The sequence below is a fragment of the Aptenodytes patagonicus genome, chromosome 2, assembly GCF_965638725.1.
Source record: "Aptenodytes patagonicus chromosome 2, bAptPat1.pri.cur, whole genome shotgun sequence".
Classification (NCBI taxonomy): Eukaryota; Metazoa; Chordata; class Aves; order Sphenisciformes; family Spheniscidae; genus Aptenodytes; species Aptenodytes patagonicus.
Genome location: NC_134950.1, coordinates 69,680,347 through 69,700,184, shown reverse-complemented (window position 1 = coordinate 69,700,184; position 19,838 = coordinate 69,680,347). Strand labels below are relative to the sequence as shown.

Here is a 19,838-nt window from a genome sequence, read left to right as displayed (position 1 = left end):
TAATATATAAATACCTAAGATAAAAAATCCACATGAACTATATTACTAAATTTTTATGCAGAGCTAGAACCCAGTCTAACAAGCAAAATAGGAGACAGATGTAAAATCAGGAAGACAAAAACAAAGGTTAAAAATAATCAGTAAATTTAATTTTGATAAGCTTTTAAAAATGCAGATTCTTGAACTTTTTATGGAAAAATCTTCTTGGGCTGTAAAACACTAGATTTTTTATGAGTTCAGGATACTTAATGACATTTTATGTGCTGCTTGCTTACTTGCTTGCTATTCCCTGTTGGCTAAATACCATTACTAACGTAGTGAAATAAGCCCAGGGTTAAGACTTCTTAGCTTTTATCCTGACTCTAAAGCTGACATACACTGTTTGGCCTTTGGCTGGTTTAACCTTTCTGTCTGTATTGCTTTATGGACAAATGAAAGATAGGACTTGAGAAATGGCTATGAAGAGTAATTATTGCTTGCTATATATACTGCTTTCCTGTATGTTGTGTGCACCGGGATCCAGGATTTCAGAAATAAAACACTAGACAAGAACTTGTGATGAAATGAAATGAAGGAAATAGTTATGCAGGAGTTAAAGATGAAGGTAATATTTCTTTGGGCAAAACCGATTTTTAACTCCTAATTACAAATGTAAAAACTGTGGTAATTCAAATCCTTGCAAAGGTAACATATTTCTCTTCCTTGATTCTTTTCTGGCAGCTTCTGCTGAAGAATAATCTTCTATCTGACCTGACATTTTCTTCCTTATTTGAACTGTGATTCTTAATCTCAGCATTTCTGTCTTTAAACAAAGAAATGGTTGCCTACAAGTGGATAGAAATTAATGAAAAAGGCTTTGCTCATTCATTTTTTATAAGCTTCTCTTGTGATTTTTTTTTTTAATTGGAAACTTTCAACGTTTATTGGTTATTCTTGATATGTGATAATGATAACTGAAAAGCTTCCTGGTCTTGTTCAACAAGGATATATTATGAAAGTTAAGATTACATTAATTTGCTAAGAGTTTCTGCAGGATCCACAACATGAAATGTTTCTGTATTTATTCTGAAGGAAATCAGCTTTCATGATGCTTGGTTTAATTCAGTAATGTAAAGGCATTTAAAGCAGCATTTTCAGCTTTTGTGGTAGATTGTTATCTTGCAAAACAGGTTTAAAAATGAGTGAGACAAAGTTAAGACAGGTTGGAAGAGACTTTTCAGGCAATTTGCACAGGACTTACTGAAATATGGGAAGTATTTTCAGACTTGCCATCAGTTTGCGGTCTCCAACTTAGGTTTTTCACTACTTGTGTTTGGCCCACCTTCTTTCCTGGTACTTGTTCTCTGAATACCCTTGGTTGCAGGATTGCTCTTGCTCAGTGTGGCACATTAGCTCTTCAGAAGCCTACACAGTAACAGAGGCAATGAGAAAGAAGAGCTAAGACCTGTCAGGGACAAATGATTGCTAAGTGGCTGACAGTTTAAAGTGCTAAAGAAAAACATTCACTCTTTAAAAGGGAATGTGACCAGAAGCCAAATTGGAGAAAGGCAAGCATCAAGACACCTTAAGGTAATGTGTCCGTGCACTCTTCACGCTGTCTCTGGACTGAACCTGTCAATGAGTTGCCAATATCTTGTAAATGGTGAACTTTCAGAGAGGTTAGATGTGTCTTTGAAAGAGTTGAGTACTTGTGCAGTGGCATTATTTTTGATTCATATCTAGGAGGTTGATTTGAAATTCGAAATTAAAATCTTTCCAACTTTAAGTGTCATTCTCTTCCTAACGATCTTTAAGGTGTGTATGGTCCATGCTCAATTTCACCTGTTGGCTGCCACTTGGGCATTTTCCAAAATTCTTCTGAGATCTGATGAGTAAATATTTCCCATAGCTGTCAGCAGACCAGTTGGGCTGCTATGCATGGATGACGAACAATGTGCAAGAGCTAAACGTTTCTGTTGTAGGACAAGGTTTAATGATATTGGATCCTGAGATAGGGCAAAGGGGTCCAGGAAGGCTGGACGTTCTTCAGGAAGGAAGTCTTAAAGGCGCAGGAGCAGGCTGTCCCCATACACCGTAAGAAGAACGGGCAGGGAAGACGACCGGCCTGGCTGAACAGGGAGCTCTTGCTGGGACTCAGGAAAAAAAGGAGAGTTTACCGCTTGTGGAAGAAGGGGCAGGCGACTCAAGAAGAGTACAGGGATCTCGTTAGGTCGTGCAGAGAGGAAATGAGAAAGGCAAAAGCCCAGCTAGAACGCAATCTGGCTGCTGTCGTTAGAGACAACAAAAAATGTTTTTACAAGTGTATTAATGACAAGAAGAGAGCCAAGGAGAATCTCCATCCTTTATTGGATGCGGGGGGGAACATTGTCACCGAGGATGAGGAAAAGACTGAGGTACTTAATGCCTTCTTTGCCTCAGTCTTTAACAGTCAGACCAGTTATCCTCAGGGTACTCAGCCCCCTGAGCTGGAAGACAGGGACGGCGAGCAGGATGAACCCCCCATAATCCAAGAGAAAGCAGTTAACAACCTGCTACGCCACCTGGATGCTCACAAGTCTATGGGGCCGGATGGGATCCACCCGAGAGTGCTGAGGGAGCTGGCGGAGGTGCTCGCCAAGCTGCTCTCCATCATTTATCAGCAGTCCTGGTTAACGGGGGAGGTCCTGGACGACTGGAGGCTTGCCAGTGTGACGCCCATCTACAAGAAGGGCCGGAAGGAGGATCCAGGGAACTACAGGCCTGACCTCGGTGCTGGGGAAGATTATGGAGCGGTTCATCTTGAGGGCGCTCACAAGGCATGAGCGGGACAACCAGGGGATCCGGCCCAGCCAGCACGGATTCATGAGAGGCAGGTCCTGCTTGACCAACCTGATCTCCTTCTATGACCAGGTGACCCGCCTAGTGGATGAGGGAAAGGCTGTGGATGTGGTCTACCTGGACTTCAGTAAGGCCTTTGACACTGTCTCCCACAGCATTCTCCTAGAGAAGCTGGCGGCTCACGGCTTAGACAGGTGGACTCTGCACTGGGTCAAAAACTGGCTGGACGGCCGGGCCCAGAGAGTTGTGGTGAATGGAGTTAAATCCAGTTGGCGGCCGGTCACGAGCGGTGTTCCCCAGGGCTCAGTATGGGCCCCAGTTCTGTTTAATGACTTTATCAATGATCTGGATGAGGGGATCGAGTGCACCCTCAGTAAGTTTGCAGACGACACCAAGTTGGGTGGGAGTGTTGATCTGCTGGAGGGTAGGAAGGCTCTGCAGAGGGACCTGGACAGGCTGGATCGACGGGCCGAGGCCAACTGTATGAGATTCAACAAGGCCAAGTGCCGGGTCCTGCACTTCGGCAGTGTGCCCAGGTGGCCAAGAAGGCCAACGGCATCCTGGCCTGTATCAGAAACAGTGTGGCCAGCAGGACTAGGGAAGTGATTGTCCCCCTGTACTCGGCACTGGTGAGGCCACACCTCGAATACTGTTTTCAGTTTTGGGCCCCTCACTACAAGAAGGACATTGAGGGGCTGGAGTGTGTCCAGAGAAGGGCAATGAAGCTGGTGAAGGGTCTGGAGAACAAGTCTTCTGAGGAGCGGCTGAGGGAACTGGGGTTGTTTAGCCTGGAGAAAAGGAGGCTGAGGGGAGACCTTATTGCTCTCTACAACTACCTGAAAGGAGGTTGTAGCGAGGTGGGTGTCGGTCTCTTCTCTGTTCTCCCAAGTAACAAGCGATAGGACAAGAGGAAATGGCCTCAAGTCGCGCCAGGAGAGGTTTAGATTGGACATGAGGAAAAATTTCTTTCCTGAAAGAGTGGTTAAACATTGGACCAGGCTGCCCAGGGAAGTGGTTGAGTCCCCATCCCTGGAGGTATTTAAAAGACGTGTAGATGAGGTGCTTAGGGACATGGTTTAGTGGGCATGGTGGTGTTGGCTTGATGGTTAGACTGGATGATCTTAGAGGTCTTTTCCAACCTTAATGATTCTATGATTCTATAGGCTGCTAAGTGCTGAATAAGTGGCAAGATTTTCTAATGTGCTAAGCATCTGATCACTCCCACTGAATTACGATGGTTAAGCAAGAGGGGCAGTTGACAAAGAGTGGGAGAAGGGACTGTTAAATCGATGTCAGAGGAAGGTTTTCAGGGAGTACAGTGATAATTTCCTGAGTAGAGAAGCAGGAGGAGCTATATAAAAAAATTTTGAAAAACTTTTCAAGGAGAAGGAGACATGGAGGCGGCACCTTATGCAGGAATGTTTTTTCAGGACAAACTAAGACCTCAATACTGTGTATGCTTTCAGCTATAGATTATGTCTTTTTTCTGCTGCTTCTAAGTTGAGAATAGCCTAAGTGTCCTTTAGATGAGAAACCTCAGTGACGCTTAGCTTATCTGGAGAATGTAAATTATTAAATTTGCTTTAAAATGTACTTTATATTTGTTGGAAAGGAATACTCATCACTTGCACATGTTTGTCTTTGTAGTTTGCATGGAATTCTAACTTTATAAAGAGCTGCAGACATAACAAAGTATTAGTAGTGTGAAGCTACAGTAGGCTATTTAGAGCTTTGATGTCCTTAATTCTCATTTACAGCCATGTGGTTTGGGCACCACGGTAATGTTAGGGCAGACCTGTTAATTTGTCTTTGTTCTGGTGGGCTAGACATAGTTTTTTACATCAGTATAATCAACTAGATGTGTAGGAGTTCATGAATGCATTCACATATCAATATACATATTTTTGTAACTTCGTAGGATACTGTCTTATTTCAGGGTGCCCTTACTATTATAGGCATAAATTATACTGGTGATTATGGTAGTGTAAATGTGTTTTTATTGGCTTAACTGCATCACCACTAGGGTTGTTTGTACTATTTCAGTCAGACTGGTATACTTGAAAGTGCTATAAGCTTTAGATATAGACAAAGTTTTAGTGTCATTAGGAGCTAGCCAGCATTGTCTACACAGAGGAAAACAAGGAAATCATTCTGTCCCATCTCTTACGCATTGCAAGTGCTTTCTCTCATCCTTAAACATCTCTCAGTAGAAACCATCTTCATGAGGTGTGAATAAGTACACTTATAAAAATGTAGTGGAAATGGAAATTATGACATAGAGTGAAAGGAACTGAAACTAAGCATAGTCTCATCTGAAAATTCTCAGTGTTAGAGGTTATCAGTCATACTGGCAATCATAACACTGTTGTGTGTTTTGGTAAGTTTGTTCTACTTAGTTGATGTCAGTTGCAGGATTACTTTTGCTTTTATTCAACAAGAACATGTAACTACCTGATGTGCAATTAAAAATCTGTTGCATTACCTTGTAAAATATGGCCCAATTAATTAAATGGTAGTGTATCAATTTGTCTGGAGTTGCTTAAAGTAGACTATAAAATTCTGTAATAAAACATGTAGAAGAAAACAGTTTAATTCACCTTTAAGAGTATTTCAGTTCTTTGTTGGCAGAAGGCTTTCATCTTGGCTATATCAGTAATCTATTCTGTGGCAATTAATTAATGACAAGGATTAGTTGTTATTAATTCTGTTAGATCGACATAATTTTCAGTGACCTATTTCTGGGCCAGTTTTCTTTGGGTTGGTTAGTTTTCGCTTTTTTTTGTTCCTGTGTGAAAGAACAGCTGCAGATTCAAGTTCTAAAATCACATCACTCCTGTCATGGTATGGACAAACATTATCTCACAAAACAAGTATATTTTCCCTCATATGTTTCTTCCCCATTTTAACCTGAGCAGGGGGGTTTCAATACAATCTCTCCATCATGAGTATGGAAAGATCAAGTTAAAAATAATGAAAACAGTACAGAAAGAAGCCAACACTGTATTCTGAATATTGTGTAAAGCACTTTGTTGGTGTATTTATTTGAAGGATCTCCACTTCTTCCTGTACTTTTGTTGAACACACAGATTTTGACAGATATGAGCTACATTATACAAACAGTATACTGACTTGAATGATTCAGAATTTCCAAAGGGAACTCGAGGGAACGGCATATAGAAAAGTAAAGTAGAGCCTGCAGCCCCATCCTTAGCTACGCTGCCTGTGCTAGAGAGCAGAGAACGCCATACTGCTGCCTTCTTGCTTCCTTTAATTACTATTTGGCGGTGACTTTGTCACTGATCACCACTTGTGCTTGGGGAACTGAAAAACCAACAGCTGTAGTTGTACTCCTTGCTGGAGTACAAAAGAGCCCAAAGACTATTTGTGTCTCCCCCTCAGCACCCTTGTAATCATACTATGATATGGATAGTATATCCTTCCTCTCAATAAAAATATGGTTTATTTCCATCATAGACTACTTTCCACAATTGTAACCACTTTAAGATATCAAATATCTTTATGGTTTTTCTTGACTTCAATAAACCTTGGCATGCGCTCTATGAACTGTCCTTTCCCATTTGTAAGGGACAAGGCACTGATAATGTGGTTCCTGGTACTAAACACTTTTTTTTTCCACACTCTTGGGTTTCTAAGTCCAAAAGAGTCTTGCTCTTCAGCTCAGTTCACCATGGAAGGAAGTTTGTTTCTCCGAATAGCTCTACCGAGCTCCATTCCTACAAGGGCTAGCTCCTGGTACCCAGGCTAGCTACCTGTAGGCTACCTCATCTATATTGCACTACACTGCAGTTACCATCATAGGCATATTCTCAGTGTTACTTCATCTGTAAAGGAAGCCATGTAAGAATTTATAAATGTTGAAAAAGAATGGCATTGTATGTCACATGAAGCAAACACAGAAAGTTTCTCAATTGCAGTACCTTAATCAGTAGACCACAGATTTATGCTCTCTTTTGTGTATGCTTCCCCACCTATTACGTGCTTCTCGCATCTAATCTAGTCCCAGTAACCGCTCCATACAGACATGTTTGTGGAGCAATTACTCTTTTCTCTTCATTGTTCATCAGAGCTGTCAGGTTTTAGCCTGTTGCTGTAAAGTTGTGGCTAGACCAACACTTAAGGTACGTGTCCTCCCCATTTGGTATAAGTAGATGCTGTGGACTATCTGGCATCTAACACGCAAATTGTACGTCAGTATGCATCCTGGTGTTTGTCTTTCTTCTCTCTAGGTTGTGTTTTGATGTTTTAGATCTACAGGTAATAGCTGTCATGCTACAAATACAGATGGAAGTGAATTGGTTCAGTTTTTAGCAGTAACCATTTTAGCTTTTAGATGACTACTAGGAAGATTTTATTGTTTAAGACTGTCAAGGATTTATGCATATATCTATTTCACAGAGAATTTTCAGCTGGTGACAGAAAGTATAAACTTATATTTACTCCTAAGACTATATAATGCTGTGTGGATGGGCTTTGTGAAACTGCTGCTGGAGACCAGAGGATTGCACTTTTATTCCAAACTAGTCTAGGGGCCCCGCAAGTGGATCATGCTCATGTGAAAGGCAAATCAGTTTTCAGAACTGCAAACTCCAGCTTTTGATGGGGGTATAGCAAATGCCTAGGTATCTCTGCCAGATTTGTAGCTCAGTCTACAATTCTGTGTAAACAATTTTAACAATAAGAAGTGTGGTTTACGTAAGGAAAATTTTTGCCTCCTGTGAGCTCTCAGATTAGTATTAATCAGCCTGTAGATTTTACTGAAATGGAGCTAGCTGCTCCATTCGGCAGAGCTAAACAGGCACAATCACTTTGAGTGAGAAAGGAGAAAAGGTTAATGTGGAGCTATTGGGTGAAATACAGTCTTTTCAAATTTGCCATCTAGTTCAAGATCATCAGCTCCCAAAATCAGTGTCACAAATAGGGTCATGATCTCAGAATTTAAATGTAAATTGGGTTGTGCATGCCCAGATATAGAGGCCTGAAAGGAAATTTTTGGCTCTGCTGAGCCAGCTCATCGAAGAAAACTTTAGCCAATGTGCCTGTGGTTTGCAAGTCTCTGATCAAAATGTGAAAGTTTTAGTGTAAAAGTGATAATTTTGTAAGTTTCTGCACTTCTAAGACATACCAAAACCCCAACAGAAATAGCAGAAATTAATTGATGCCAGATGTCATCAGAAGTGTGGGACAAATGTGTGCCGGAGTTCCAGCTACTGCAGCCAAGGCAGCAGCCAAACAAATTAAGTTCCTATATCTGCGTTACTCTATTTCATTAGGTACAAGAAGACCATATATGTGACGATAATCCCAAAATAGCAGATGAGAGTAACAGTAAAATTTTAGCTCAAGTGCACATTGGCTTTAACTATATAACATAGTATGTTTTGCAGTCAGGATACTAATGAGTTGCTAATTCCCGGTCAAAATAAGAGATTAGATTCCCAGCATATCTATTAACTAGCCAGTCTACTCCATACTGGCTGGAGCCTGCCACTACAACTCCCCTGGGAAATACTTCACTAAGCAAGATGTCCTAGTTGTTTAAATGAGAGTGGAACGTGTGATTTAGCCACGTCTGTTCTCCCAGCAAAATGTCCTACGCGGTGTGAGCCAGTAAGTGTGTGATCTTTAAGCTGGAGATGCCTGTGCCCAGTAACAACAATTCCCTGATTATGCAAATGAGTTCTTAAAAATACTTTGCGTTTCTTTAAAGAAGCAGAAATATTTCTTTTAATTATGTTAGCTGTCTGGCATTCTGCTTTAATAATTCATACACTTCAGGCATATTTCTTTTCCTTTTGATGTACTGTCAAAAGAGAAGGCAAAATCAGTTACATAATTGAGAACATGTGAACTGCCATAAACAATCACTCTTGTTTGTTTCTCTGCAGAAAGGAAGGAAGTGAAGGTGGGAGAGTACAATGCTGTGGAAGACAAACTGGAAATAATCAACAACAGCATCAGGTTCCAAGGTAGGAGAGAAAACTAGAAAGAGGTACAGGTATGACATGGAGAGCTGTATGTAGTTTGTAAGACTGCATGCTGTTAAAGAACCATTTTAGGATTTTTAATAAAAAAAAGCTATGACACTGTACAAAGAGAAAGGGAACTGAGCTGTGCTTAAAAAAATAGAAGGAGAATTCTGAAAAGAAAATCACAAGGTTTTGATATTGTATAATTGTTTTTTGTTCCAGTGACCAGGACAAATTCAAGTTTACATGTGTACACAAATGTTCTTTGATATCTCAACAAGCTGCAGATATGTATTCTATTTCATCTCCCCCAACCAATAGTGTTCTAATTTCATCTCTATTTCCTACTCCCCCAGTTCATTTCACCTGAAGGATGCTCTCGTGTGCTATGTTTGCACAATCAAGAAGGAGGTGGTTGTTTTTCTTTGGGAGGTGTCTGTTAGGCAGTTAGAAAATATGGTTTCAGAATACCAAGGCTAGCTTTAAGATGGCCCATGTGAAACAGGGCTAGAGAGGGTGTTCAGCCCAGCAGCACTCCCAAGGTCCGCAGCAGGCATATAGCCTGTGTTGCTGTATCTTCCTGCAGGTTTTTTTTTTTCCCCAGGCTGCTCCAAAGTTAACGTGGGGACTTCCTCTGCCCTCACAGTAGTTGGAGTGCGGGCATGCCCACGCCTTTCTGAGCATATCATCATGGCAGCCAGATATCAGCTGAAATGAATTTTTAAGGGACTCTCCTGTTGAATATAGACATATACATTCTTTTTAAAGCTAATAATTAAGATTTAATCTTGAGTTCTGCTATGGTGCAATTCAGTAATGGAAGGTAAAGTCAGCTTCATGAGATCTGTGTGATTTCCCCTGGGAGTGGGGGATGAGTATCAGGCTGCTGTAGCCTGTGCTCTACTACATCTGCCTGCAGTGTCCCAGCACCCAAGGTTTGCATGAGCATGACTGGAGTTTCACTGCAGTGATCTAATCCATGACTGCTTGTCCATCTGCTGGAGCTTTCCACCTTTCCTTTTGGTATCCTTTGCTGCACTTAAAAGAGCACAGCTACATGCACTTCTCACATCTGTCTGGAGAATGAGACTTCGGAAATCAAGAGTACAGAATCTGTCCCAGTTGCTAAAATCTGGGACCCAGCAGATTATTTTTGCTGCAGGGAGGAACTGATGGTATAATTGAATACTGATTCAATACCACTAATTTCCAGAGAATATAAGCAGGATGAACCAAGTAACAGGAGACAGGTTTTGTTCGTATTTCCATGCCTTTATGGACAGTAGATGATGGGAAAAATTCTCTATTCAGGCTTTTTTCAGGATCAGACTCCTAGTTCTTGTTCTGACTGCATCTGGTGTTCCTTCCACCCATAGCTTGTCTAAGGTTTGTCTTAAGATGCATTATGTGAGTCACAGTGAACCTTCTCCATTTACACACCTTAAATTTTCATTGAGGCAGTCATGTATATGGTGTGGAGGACACTGTTGTTATGTCTTCCAGGCAGTATAAAAAACTTAGTAACTTTAAGTATTTGAAATGAAGAGTAATAAATATAATCCTGTTTAAACCATTGCATAAAATTGCACACAAGAGAACAGTAATTCATAATATTAGAAGCAATAGAATTGAATGGCCATTGCACAAATAAGAAAATACATTTTATAGAATCACTGGTTGTTTAATAAGTACAAATCATCAATATACTCTGTATATTTTAGATACAGCAGGGTGGTTTCTTTTTTTTTAATATTAGTTCTTTTAATTCAGGCATGTGCTTTATTGTATTTTTGGCTTGTTACTTGCTGCCTAATTTTGTGAAGTGTCATGCACGGTAAAGGTACGCTCTGAGGTGGGAAGGGGAAAAGGGGAACATCTCAGGTACTTTTCTCCAATATCAAATCAGTAAATGGTCCCTTGACTGTCACTTTATTGTGATCACCTGAAAGGAAATTTTTTTTGCAGAAATATTGGGCATAAAGACCAAAGGGTAACAAGTTTCCATTGTCTGAATTGGTTCACCTTGACTGGTATGGATAAAATTCTCTCTACTTGTATAAAGCCTTGAATATTCTTCTAGGTGCAAAGCAGAAGAGCGAACGCAAAATTTAGCTATGGCAGCTGCTAGTCAGCTATTTACAGCTCGGTGATCAGTGGGTCCACAGAGCTCTGCCCGTGCAGCCGTTTTGTGAAACGAAGCTGCTCTGCCCCATGTGGTCATTCTCACAGCCCCATGGAGAGCTGATGTGAAAGGACAGGCTCAGGCACTGTAGGGCACACAAATCCCTTTCTGAAGGAAGACAGTGATGCAGAAGGCCTTTTGCCAATCCCCTGCACCAAGGAAAAATTTAGTAAGCAGGTAAAATGGAGTGCGGGAAGTAGGGAATGCAGAGCTTTATTGCATTTGTCGGAAAGTAATTCTTCTCATTAAACCGAGAAGCCTTTAACTAGTGGGAGCTGACTGTCGATCAAGCACATGGCTTTAAACATAGTTTTTAAGTTCAGACATTCAAGTCCACATCTGCAGGGACGTGCAAAGTGGGTCTGTCCCTATAAAACCTTTGCTACCCCTTTTTCCATGTTGTTCCATTCTGTAGAGTCCTGAGGGCACCAACAGCCCTGCCTCCCCGCCCCGTCCTGGGGCTTCCCCACCCTGCCCACAGCCCAGGACCCCATTTTAGCCCCCCGGGGCTGTCAGTCCCCTCCCCAGTGATGCCACACCAAGGCTGGTCTCCAGCTGTGGTGCATATCTAGATAGGCCATTTGAATTTGCCCTGGTGATAATGACAGTACGCAGAGAAACGATGCCCTCTGTTTTCTACTCATAGCTCTGTCACTTGCTTCAGGAAAGCATAACCTCCTGGTAAACTTTAGTCATAGTATGCATTTTAGTGTTTATTTACACTTTAAAATGAGGATAGTTAGCATATATTTTATGGGGTTCTGCATTAGGATTTTGTTGTGTTTTTCTTCCAAAGAGGATGTTTACCTGCTCCAGAAATACAAACCTTCTTGTCAATCAATGTGACTAACACATGCCTGTCAAAGTCAATGATTTCATCAGCTACTGATGTGATTCACAGTTGCTAGATCTGCTAAATGAGGTATAGTACTTAGGAGAAGCAAATTTTCTTACAGAAATTCTACATCTAGCTGAGCTTTAGCCTTTTTTTCTTCTTGTAATTCTAGGACTTGAGCCTCCAAAGGACAAAACAATCATACAAGAGGAGCTACGCAAGATCTCCCTGCCTCTCTACAGCATCCTCTCTGCCCTCACCATCCTAGGAATGATAATGGCCAGTGCTTTCTTGTTCTTCAACATCAAAAACAGAAATCAGAAGTAAGGCATTCATGTTACTTCTATCATAGAATCACAGAATCGTAGAATAGTTTGGGTTGGAAAGGACCTTTCACTACTTCTTTGGTATTTAAATGCCATGTTTGTAGAGTCTGTCATCTATATATATGTATGTATAAGGAAAATGTTAAAACTGTAGAAAGATGATATTTTAGAACTATTTAATTAAAATCACTGTGTAATATATTCACACTGAAACAGATTTTCTATCTGTTAAGACAAGTTCTTTTATACTGTCTGGAAAGTGTAATTTTTGTATTTATGTTTCTCTGTCTGCCATTAACATTAACCCTAGCCAATTAATCCATCAGTAAAATAGGACGTCTTTTTACTAAACATTCAAAAACCTGAAACAATGCTAGGCTTCATAAAGCAGCAAATAGTGTGCATGCCTATAGATTTCATGGAGTTCTACAAGAAGGGTTATCTGTTTACCTGGTTACAAAAAGCTCTTCTTTATTGCTCTAATAGCCTAGCAGTAATCCTTTCCTCTTTAATGCACTATCACCTTTTGTCCATAGACTAATAAAGATGTCCAGTCCCTACATGAACAACCTTATTATCCTTGGAGGGATGCTTTCTTACGCATCTATTTTTCTTTTTGGTCTTGATGGATCCTTTGTCTCCGAAAAGACATTTGAGACACTTTGCACAGTAAGTAATTCCATATATTCTAGTTTAAGATGGTCTTGCAGAAAGCTCTGCAAGATATGCAAACAGAAAAGTTCAGTAGTTGGATGTCTCATTCCATTTAATCACAGATTCTCTTAGTTCTTTCCTGAGATATTTTCTGGGACCAAATTCTGAAACATGCATAAAGCTATATTATTATTAGTGAAAGCTTCAGGTGCATCGGGATTTGGCCTCAGACTAAAAGAGTAGATGTACTTTCTTGTTTTGAAATTATATATATGAAGATGATTTATTAAAGGCTGTATTTGTAGCATGACAACTAGTAATATCTGTGAAGCTACTATGTTTTCTTTATAGATTCCATATTACTTTGCTTCATGACTGCTGCTTGTTCAGGTCTTTTTAGTCAGTCTTTTTGGCTGAATCTCCAAAGACTTCTACTACTATTTCCAGGCTAGACTATTAACTTACACAAGCCTAGATCCATGTAGAATATATTCTCGTTAAATCAAAATAAGCAACTCTGAAATATGTCCACCTAGAAGCTTGTATTGTCTTAACTGCTTGCTGTAATAAGGATGTTTCTATGGTTTGGATTTACTACATGAACTGATAGGGGGTTTTGTCTGCTATTGCTTTTGGCTAGTATTGGAAGCTGATTGCACACTGCAACCAGTCACCGATTCCGACTACGGTAGGTTCTCGTAGGTTCTCAGCTCCAGTGTTAGAATAATTTGTGTGAGAAGTAGCAGCATCATTATATAGTAGCTAAGCTTCTGTGCAAAATTTTGAATATTGCTTGTCATGAATTATCTCATAGAAATTCTGCTTTGACAACAAACTGTAAAGGTTTAAAATGTGAGGACCAAAGGCTCAAATACTTTGTCTTACCATTGCCTACGGTAGTCTTTTACTTTTGTCAGTGAGTCTTTATAATCGTTAGTATCAGGTGATGCACTCAACCCTTTAAAATGGAGGCTTCCAAACTAAATTCTGGGAGCAGCTTGACTTATGGAATTCTGCTTCTCGGAGGACATTTCAAAGAAAGGGAAAGAACTTCACTGCAAGGATATTCCTTCCAAAACCAGTACAACTAGCATTTAAATTTATCAAATATTCTCTCTTCAAAAAATCCTAAAACTATGCTTCATCCATTGCCTGAGAATATCAGGCTTACTCAGGAGTTATCCTCATTATGTTTTTGATCCTTCTTCAGGACTCTAGAAAGATGCAGTTCACAGCACCTTTGTTTAGGAGTCTGAAATTCTGATGTCATCACTGGAGAGAGATAAACTTTACTTCCAGAGGATAATTCAAAGCATGAAAGTTGGATGGCTAAAGCTAGATGGTGCAGATGCTTCCCAATATTTCAACTGAAATCCTCCATACTGGCTAAAACCATTATAGAAGAGAAATATCATGTGACTTGTTCAGTGTTACCATTTCAAGGCACTGGAGACCTCTTTAGTACATGTCAAGATGCACTAGAACATATAGTATAGATGAACATATAGGATTTTCTGGACGAAGTCTTAGCTTCCTTAGTTGGGCCTGGGCGCAGCTGTATTTTAGACACCTAAATGTTAGCAGCAAAAGAAAGGAGAAGGAAAGAATACCCAGTCTTCCTACAGCTAGAGTGCAAATTCTCTATATAGCTCGTAGAAAGAGATGCCTCAAAAGCTTCAAAATCCTGTTCACCTCTCCCAAACTAAGTATATAACTGTCTGAATACATAGGGGCCAATAGGAAGTGGGAGAAGCCAGCATCCATTTTTTATCCAGCAATTATGCCCTTTTTTGTGAACCAGCTTGTAATGAAGCAGAAGTGTCATGAGGAAGCCAGCTGTTGATGTCAATCACCATTCTTTTCTCACCCTCTGTTGCAGAAGAATCTAGTGGCAGGAGGTGCAAGTTTTAGGTCCTGATGTCTCCTCAGCCTTGAGAGGCTTGTATTCAGAGCTCCTGACTTCACTGCCAGGCTGTAGGCCATTGTATGACTAGGCTACAACCCTCCTCTTGAAGCAGCCAAGCATTGCTGAACAGAAGGAAAGAAAGTAGGAACCAGAGGTACTTATCAGCATGGAGCTGTTCTAGGGAACAGGCTTCCATCCAGATTTAGCTATATAAAACTAAATTTAAGTCCTCCTTTAAATGTGAAACAGCTCAGTCTTAACTCTGAAAAATGAACCAACATCCAAAATCGTGTGTCTCTGAGCTAGAACACTTCAGCTATCTGATTTTTCTCTAATTTGCTTCTCAAAATGTAACCACTACTGTCATATTCTAAATGCAACAAAATTTAAGTGAGGGCTGCTTTGTTCTGTGTTATCTTACATATCTCTTCTTTTTTATTTCAGTTTGTATCTGTCACATTATGTTAAGTCTGTTTGTCTGCCTGCCATAGAGGGAAAGATCTGGACAGGCACTTGAATAAGATAACTACTTTACTTAACTGACCAATAAAAGAAAGAGGTGGGAGACAATACTGTGTTCTTAAAGCCAAACTTTGATTAAGAAGTATCGCCACATGCCTTAAACAGAGATTTTTTTTTTTAATATAGTTAAATTTTATTTCAACAGAGCAGAGTCTGTGAAATTTCTCCTCAGTCTTGGCGTTCCAGGTTTTCAGTCCAGTACAGAAGCATTTCTGATTGTGCTTTCCTGTACATGGCTACCAATTTATCTTATGAATTGCAGCTCTCTCAGGGATTAGTATTACAATCACAGATGCAAGAAACCCTTCAGAAGCAACCTATCAACAATTTTTTTTCCAACCTCCTACTCATTAAAACAAATCTTATAAAATTTCCTCCTCCAATTATAAGTTTTTCAGTGGGATAGCTTATGTTTCTCTTAGAAATCATCTTTGCATGGCCACCATTGACTGTGTCAACGCACTTTCCCTCTATCTAGAAAACTGTGAAGTAATGCTGGGGAATTCATAAATATGGGAGACAAACCCACGTTTCTGTTCAGTAACTCTTCTGTCTCTCCTCCTCTCCCCCCAAATCATCCCCTAAGTGCTGGGTACAGCATGTACGTTTGGCGCCATGTCATGAACATCCATCTTTCCATATGGGCAATATGCTTTGTGGTTTCATAAGGACTAATTACAGATACCAGTTCTTATAGGATCAAATTTCTCTTCATCATCCATTTCCCTGGAAATGCATGATTTTGATGACTCATTCTAGCCATATTAGAGATTAATTTAAAATTCCCATTTTATGCAAGACTGTGACTTAGTCTTTAAAAGAACCAGCTACAATGGAGTGTCATCATAAAAAGCTATTGAGCCAAAAACATGTGGGTATAACTATAACAACTACATCTCAGGCACAGAGAAGAGTCATGTCAATAGAGGGGGATATTTTTATTGTAGGGAAGTAAAAATTTTGATTTAGCCTTTATAAGCACATGCAAAACTAAAAAGCTGTCATTAGTGTTATCTCCTCTCTAAGCCAAGTAATCACCCTCTTTGTCTTCCATATTTCAAAAGCGATTAGATCTCACCAGAGCAGCAGTATATACATGATAGCAAGTTTATTTAATTAGATATGTTATATACGGTTTCTGTGATCATTCTGTCTTACAGTTTCATTTTCTGATAACTTTTTGACAACACTTATAGAAGGTCCTTAAATACTCAGTCTACCCAAAAAATTCAGGAAAAATGATTTCCAAAGTGTAGGTATTACATTCCAAGTCTATTGCGTGTGCTTCCTCTATAGCACAGTTTTTGTAGCATTGTTTGGAGGGTGAAGTGTTTTGCAGTCTCTGGTCTTTTCTGACTTTTCTACAGCCTACATCTACATATGTTTTACGCTGTAGTATTCCAAGGACACTGAAACATGATATAAAATTACATCAGTAACACCTGAAAATTTCAAAGGATTTCTTTGATAAATTGTACCACCCTTTTCCACTCTGTAAGGCACTAGCTGTAGGAGGATGTGGTATGTAAGTCAATATGTTGAAACACAGAACCAAGTGTTAAGTGTATTTGAGAGTCAGCAAAGCACTTTAAACATGGTCAAATAATTTGCTGAATAGGGGTATTATGTAAGTCTTTGAAATTATATAGTGTTGACTCTGTGCTAGAGTGGGTAATTGGTTCTCAAACTAGGTCATTTTTATCTTGGTATGCCCATTCTCTATGGAAAAGTAATCAAGTATATTTAAATACCTAATAATTTGTGTTCTTATGGTAAGAATTCATGATACCAAATGTAGCATTATTTAGTTCCATGTCAGAATTAGAGATTAGGTGTCATATCGTAAAACTCCAGTTACATGGAATTAAATCTATCCAAAGCAGTGAATTCTGAGAAAGTGGACAGTGTATTATAGAACTATTAGATCATGTCTTACTTAACAGCAACTTTATTGGTTGTACAGAAAAAGGAAAAGCAATACAATATTTTATTAAATGCATATGTATGCCAAAGTAGAAAGTGCTTCAGATATGAGGGAGAGAGAGAGAATGAGAATGATCTATCTTTGTTTTTAATCTCAGAATTACCATGGTATCATAGCAAAAAAGAAGTTAGAAGTAAGGGTGTGAAACAAGATGTGATGCCAACTGGAAAAGTGCAAGCAAGTGGAAAAACAATTGAAAGCATTCATTACATGGAAGAGAGATACTCAAAATTAGCAATGCCAGTGACATATCCTATGAATAGAGTAAGCTGACATACTAAATAGAGGTACTTAAAATAGAGAGAATATTAGATATGATCATAACGTTTAGACTTCTGTAATACATTCCACTGAGAATTTCACACTTTACATTTAAGACCAGTAATGTCTTTGCAAGTTGGAACTGCTATGGGATGAAAGGCTACTATGGCCCTAAGGAAGAGCATAGTCTCCTCTTCTCTGTTATGCATCTCCCTCAAGTAGGCAAATAAAATGGTGTTCATATTCTCTGGATATAACTGATTAGCTTAGGGCTGAAAAGAAGGTTGTTTTAAGTACTCCAGGTTGCAGTAAAATGCCCATAGACTCCACCCAGAAAGGTCTGGTGTATTAGGTAGTAGTAGACTGAAAAGCTCTGCTTCTCCTCAGTTCTGGTAGTCCTGATGTGTAGCAGCACTTTCTCCTAGAGAGTGTGCTGCATTGGGCGATTGGAGTGACAGGGAAGGGGCAAATATCTGTTTGGAATAGTTCAATATAGGATTCACGCTGTTCTGGGAGATACCTATTCTGGAGATAGCAATTGTCTTTCAGTCTCCTTTACACTCAAGAGTTCTGCAAAGGTGTTACATCAAAGATAAGAGGATCTAAGTCTTGCGATTTACACAGTCACTAAAATTAAGCATGCTTTATCTTGTTTATCTCACTAATTAGCATAATAGATATGAATTGCCAGAACCAGGCAGATATTCTGTGATTCCTGGTGATCTCGCTGAGCCCTGTCAGTGTTTCGCCTTGGCTAAAGTAAACAGAATGCATGAAGGTTTTTGTACACCTGTGGTGTTCAACAGTGTCCTCATCCATCCCAGGTTGTCCTCAGGCTTCCAGATTTCAGTCAGTTGCTCTTAGCCATGATGCAGGCATTTGGAAACAGGCTTTGTACAGAAAGAAGGAACCAAGCAGTGGGGTGGAGTGGAGAGACAGAAAGAGAGAAGGAAAGAGTAGAGATACCACTGATAAAGTCCAGCTACCTACTGCAGTGTGTGTGACTATCCAGACTTTGTGTTTTTGTCAATCAGACATCCTGAGAACATGTACATTCATGGCAATAGTAGATGTTATAGACTTATCTTCTCAAAGGTGTACTTTAAAATGTGACCTTTAAATGTATCCAGATCTTCAGAAGCACTTAGGTTTTTTTGGCTAATATTATTCTTAATTACAGATCATGAACACTTGAAATCTGACCCTGTGTCTTGTAGCAATGTGAAAGGCAGGTTTTGTTCTTTTTTACTAATTTTTTATAGTCATATATCTGCCCCGCTGAGAGAATAGCTAGGCAAGGTGGAACTCCATGCCACCTTTTCTTGGGAAACCCTGAACCTGCGCAAGGTGAGGGTTGCAGGGTGTTATGAGTGGAGAGACATCCTGAAAACCACATCAAACAGAGACTGAGAGACTGCAGTGAGGAGCAGGGAGGAAAAGCCAGGTGTGAGGGGTTATGGAACAGGTTCCTAGGTATGAGAGAGAGGCTGCAGGATGAGGGGGATGCTGTGCAATTTGCTAAAACTCTGAAAGTCATGGAGCTGGCTGAGAGCAGCTCTGGAAGCAGGGACTTGCCTTTAATGGTAAAGCAGGGAGAGGAAGAAGATGTATGAACATTCTGTCTATTTATTTATTTCTGCTTTGTCTTCCCTTGCCACTTTGAGTTTTCTCTGTTTAACCATTTTGGGGGGAGCTGACTAAAAGGAAAATGTCTGGGCAGTGCCACGTCAAAGCTATGGCTGTCTTGGTGTACTATGGGCAAGAGCCACTGGGACTAGACCCTGTGCTATCAAATAGCATCTAGCCTTGCTGTTTGGTTAGTAGTTGATTATGTGCTCCTTATTTGTACCCTTTATGCTCTTCAGGCATTGCCATAGGTTTGGGGTTTTTTTTCCCCCTTTGGACTTTATATTTGCCTAATTCTTTTCCTCAAATTGTTTAATTTTGGCCAGGAATTAAAAAAGCAACAGATAGACACTCAGCTCCTACTGAACTGCAAAAGAATTTGGACCTCTAATCCATTTCTTTGTCTCTGAAACCATAGCCTTTGTTTGTATTTTTAGTCTGGCCTTTTTCATTTTGTGTGTATTCTTTAGTTTATTTCCTACTTAATTGTTTAGCTGTTAATTTTAATCTCCCTTTTCTGTATAATCACTTCCATAATTGTCCTCACTGTCGTTCAGTCTGAGACTGATCTCACTCCTATTTAATTCAAAGGCAATTCTGTTGCTGAGTTTAACATGAGTCTGATCAGCTTCTATTTTAGTAAATGACATTTTCTTGGGGGAAAAAAAAAATAGAGACAAAAGTTACAAGGCTGAATAGATCCTTGAAACAAAATTATTTCATATGCTGAAGCAAATA

General features: G+C 39.8%; 1 protein-coding gene across 2 annotated transcripts in view; it reads left to right on the top strand.

Moving 5' to 3' along the window:
* Positions 1–19,838, top strand: part of GABBR2 (gamma-aminobutyric acid type B receptor subunit 2) — a 510,446-nt gene that overhangs the window by 327,780 nt on the left and 162,828 nt on the right. For both annotated transcript variants that reach the window (XM_076330187.1, XM_076330188.1), the window contains exons 9-11: positions 8,724–8,804; positions 11,994–12,144; positions 12,684–12,816. In XM_076330187.1, coding sequence (XP_076186302.1) covers positions 8,724–8,804; positions 11,994–12,144; positions 12,684–12,816 — 365 coding nt within the window. The remainder of the gene's footprint in view (positions 1–8,723; positions 8,805–11,993; positions 12,145–12,683; positions 12,817–19,838) is intronic.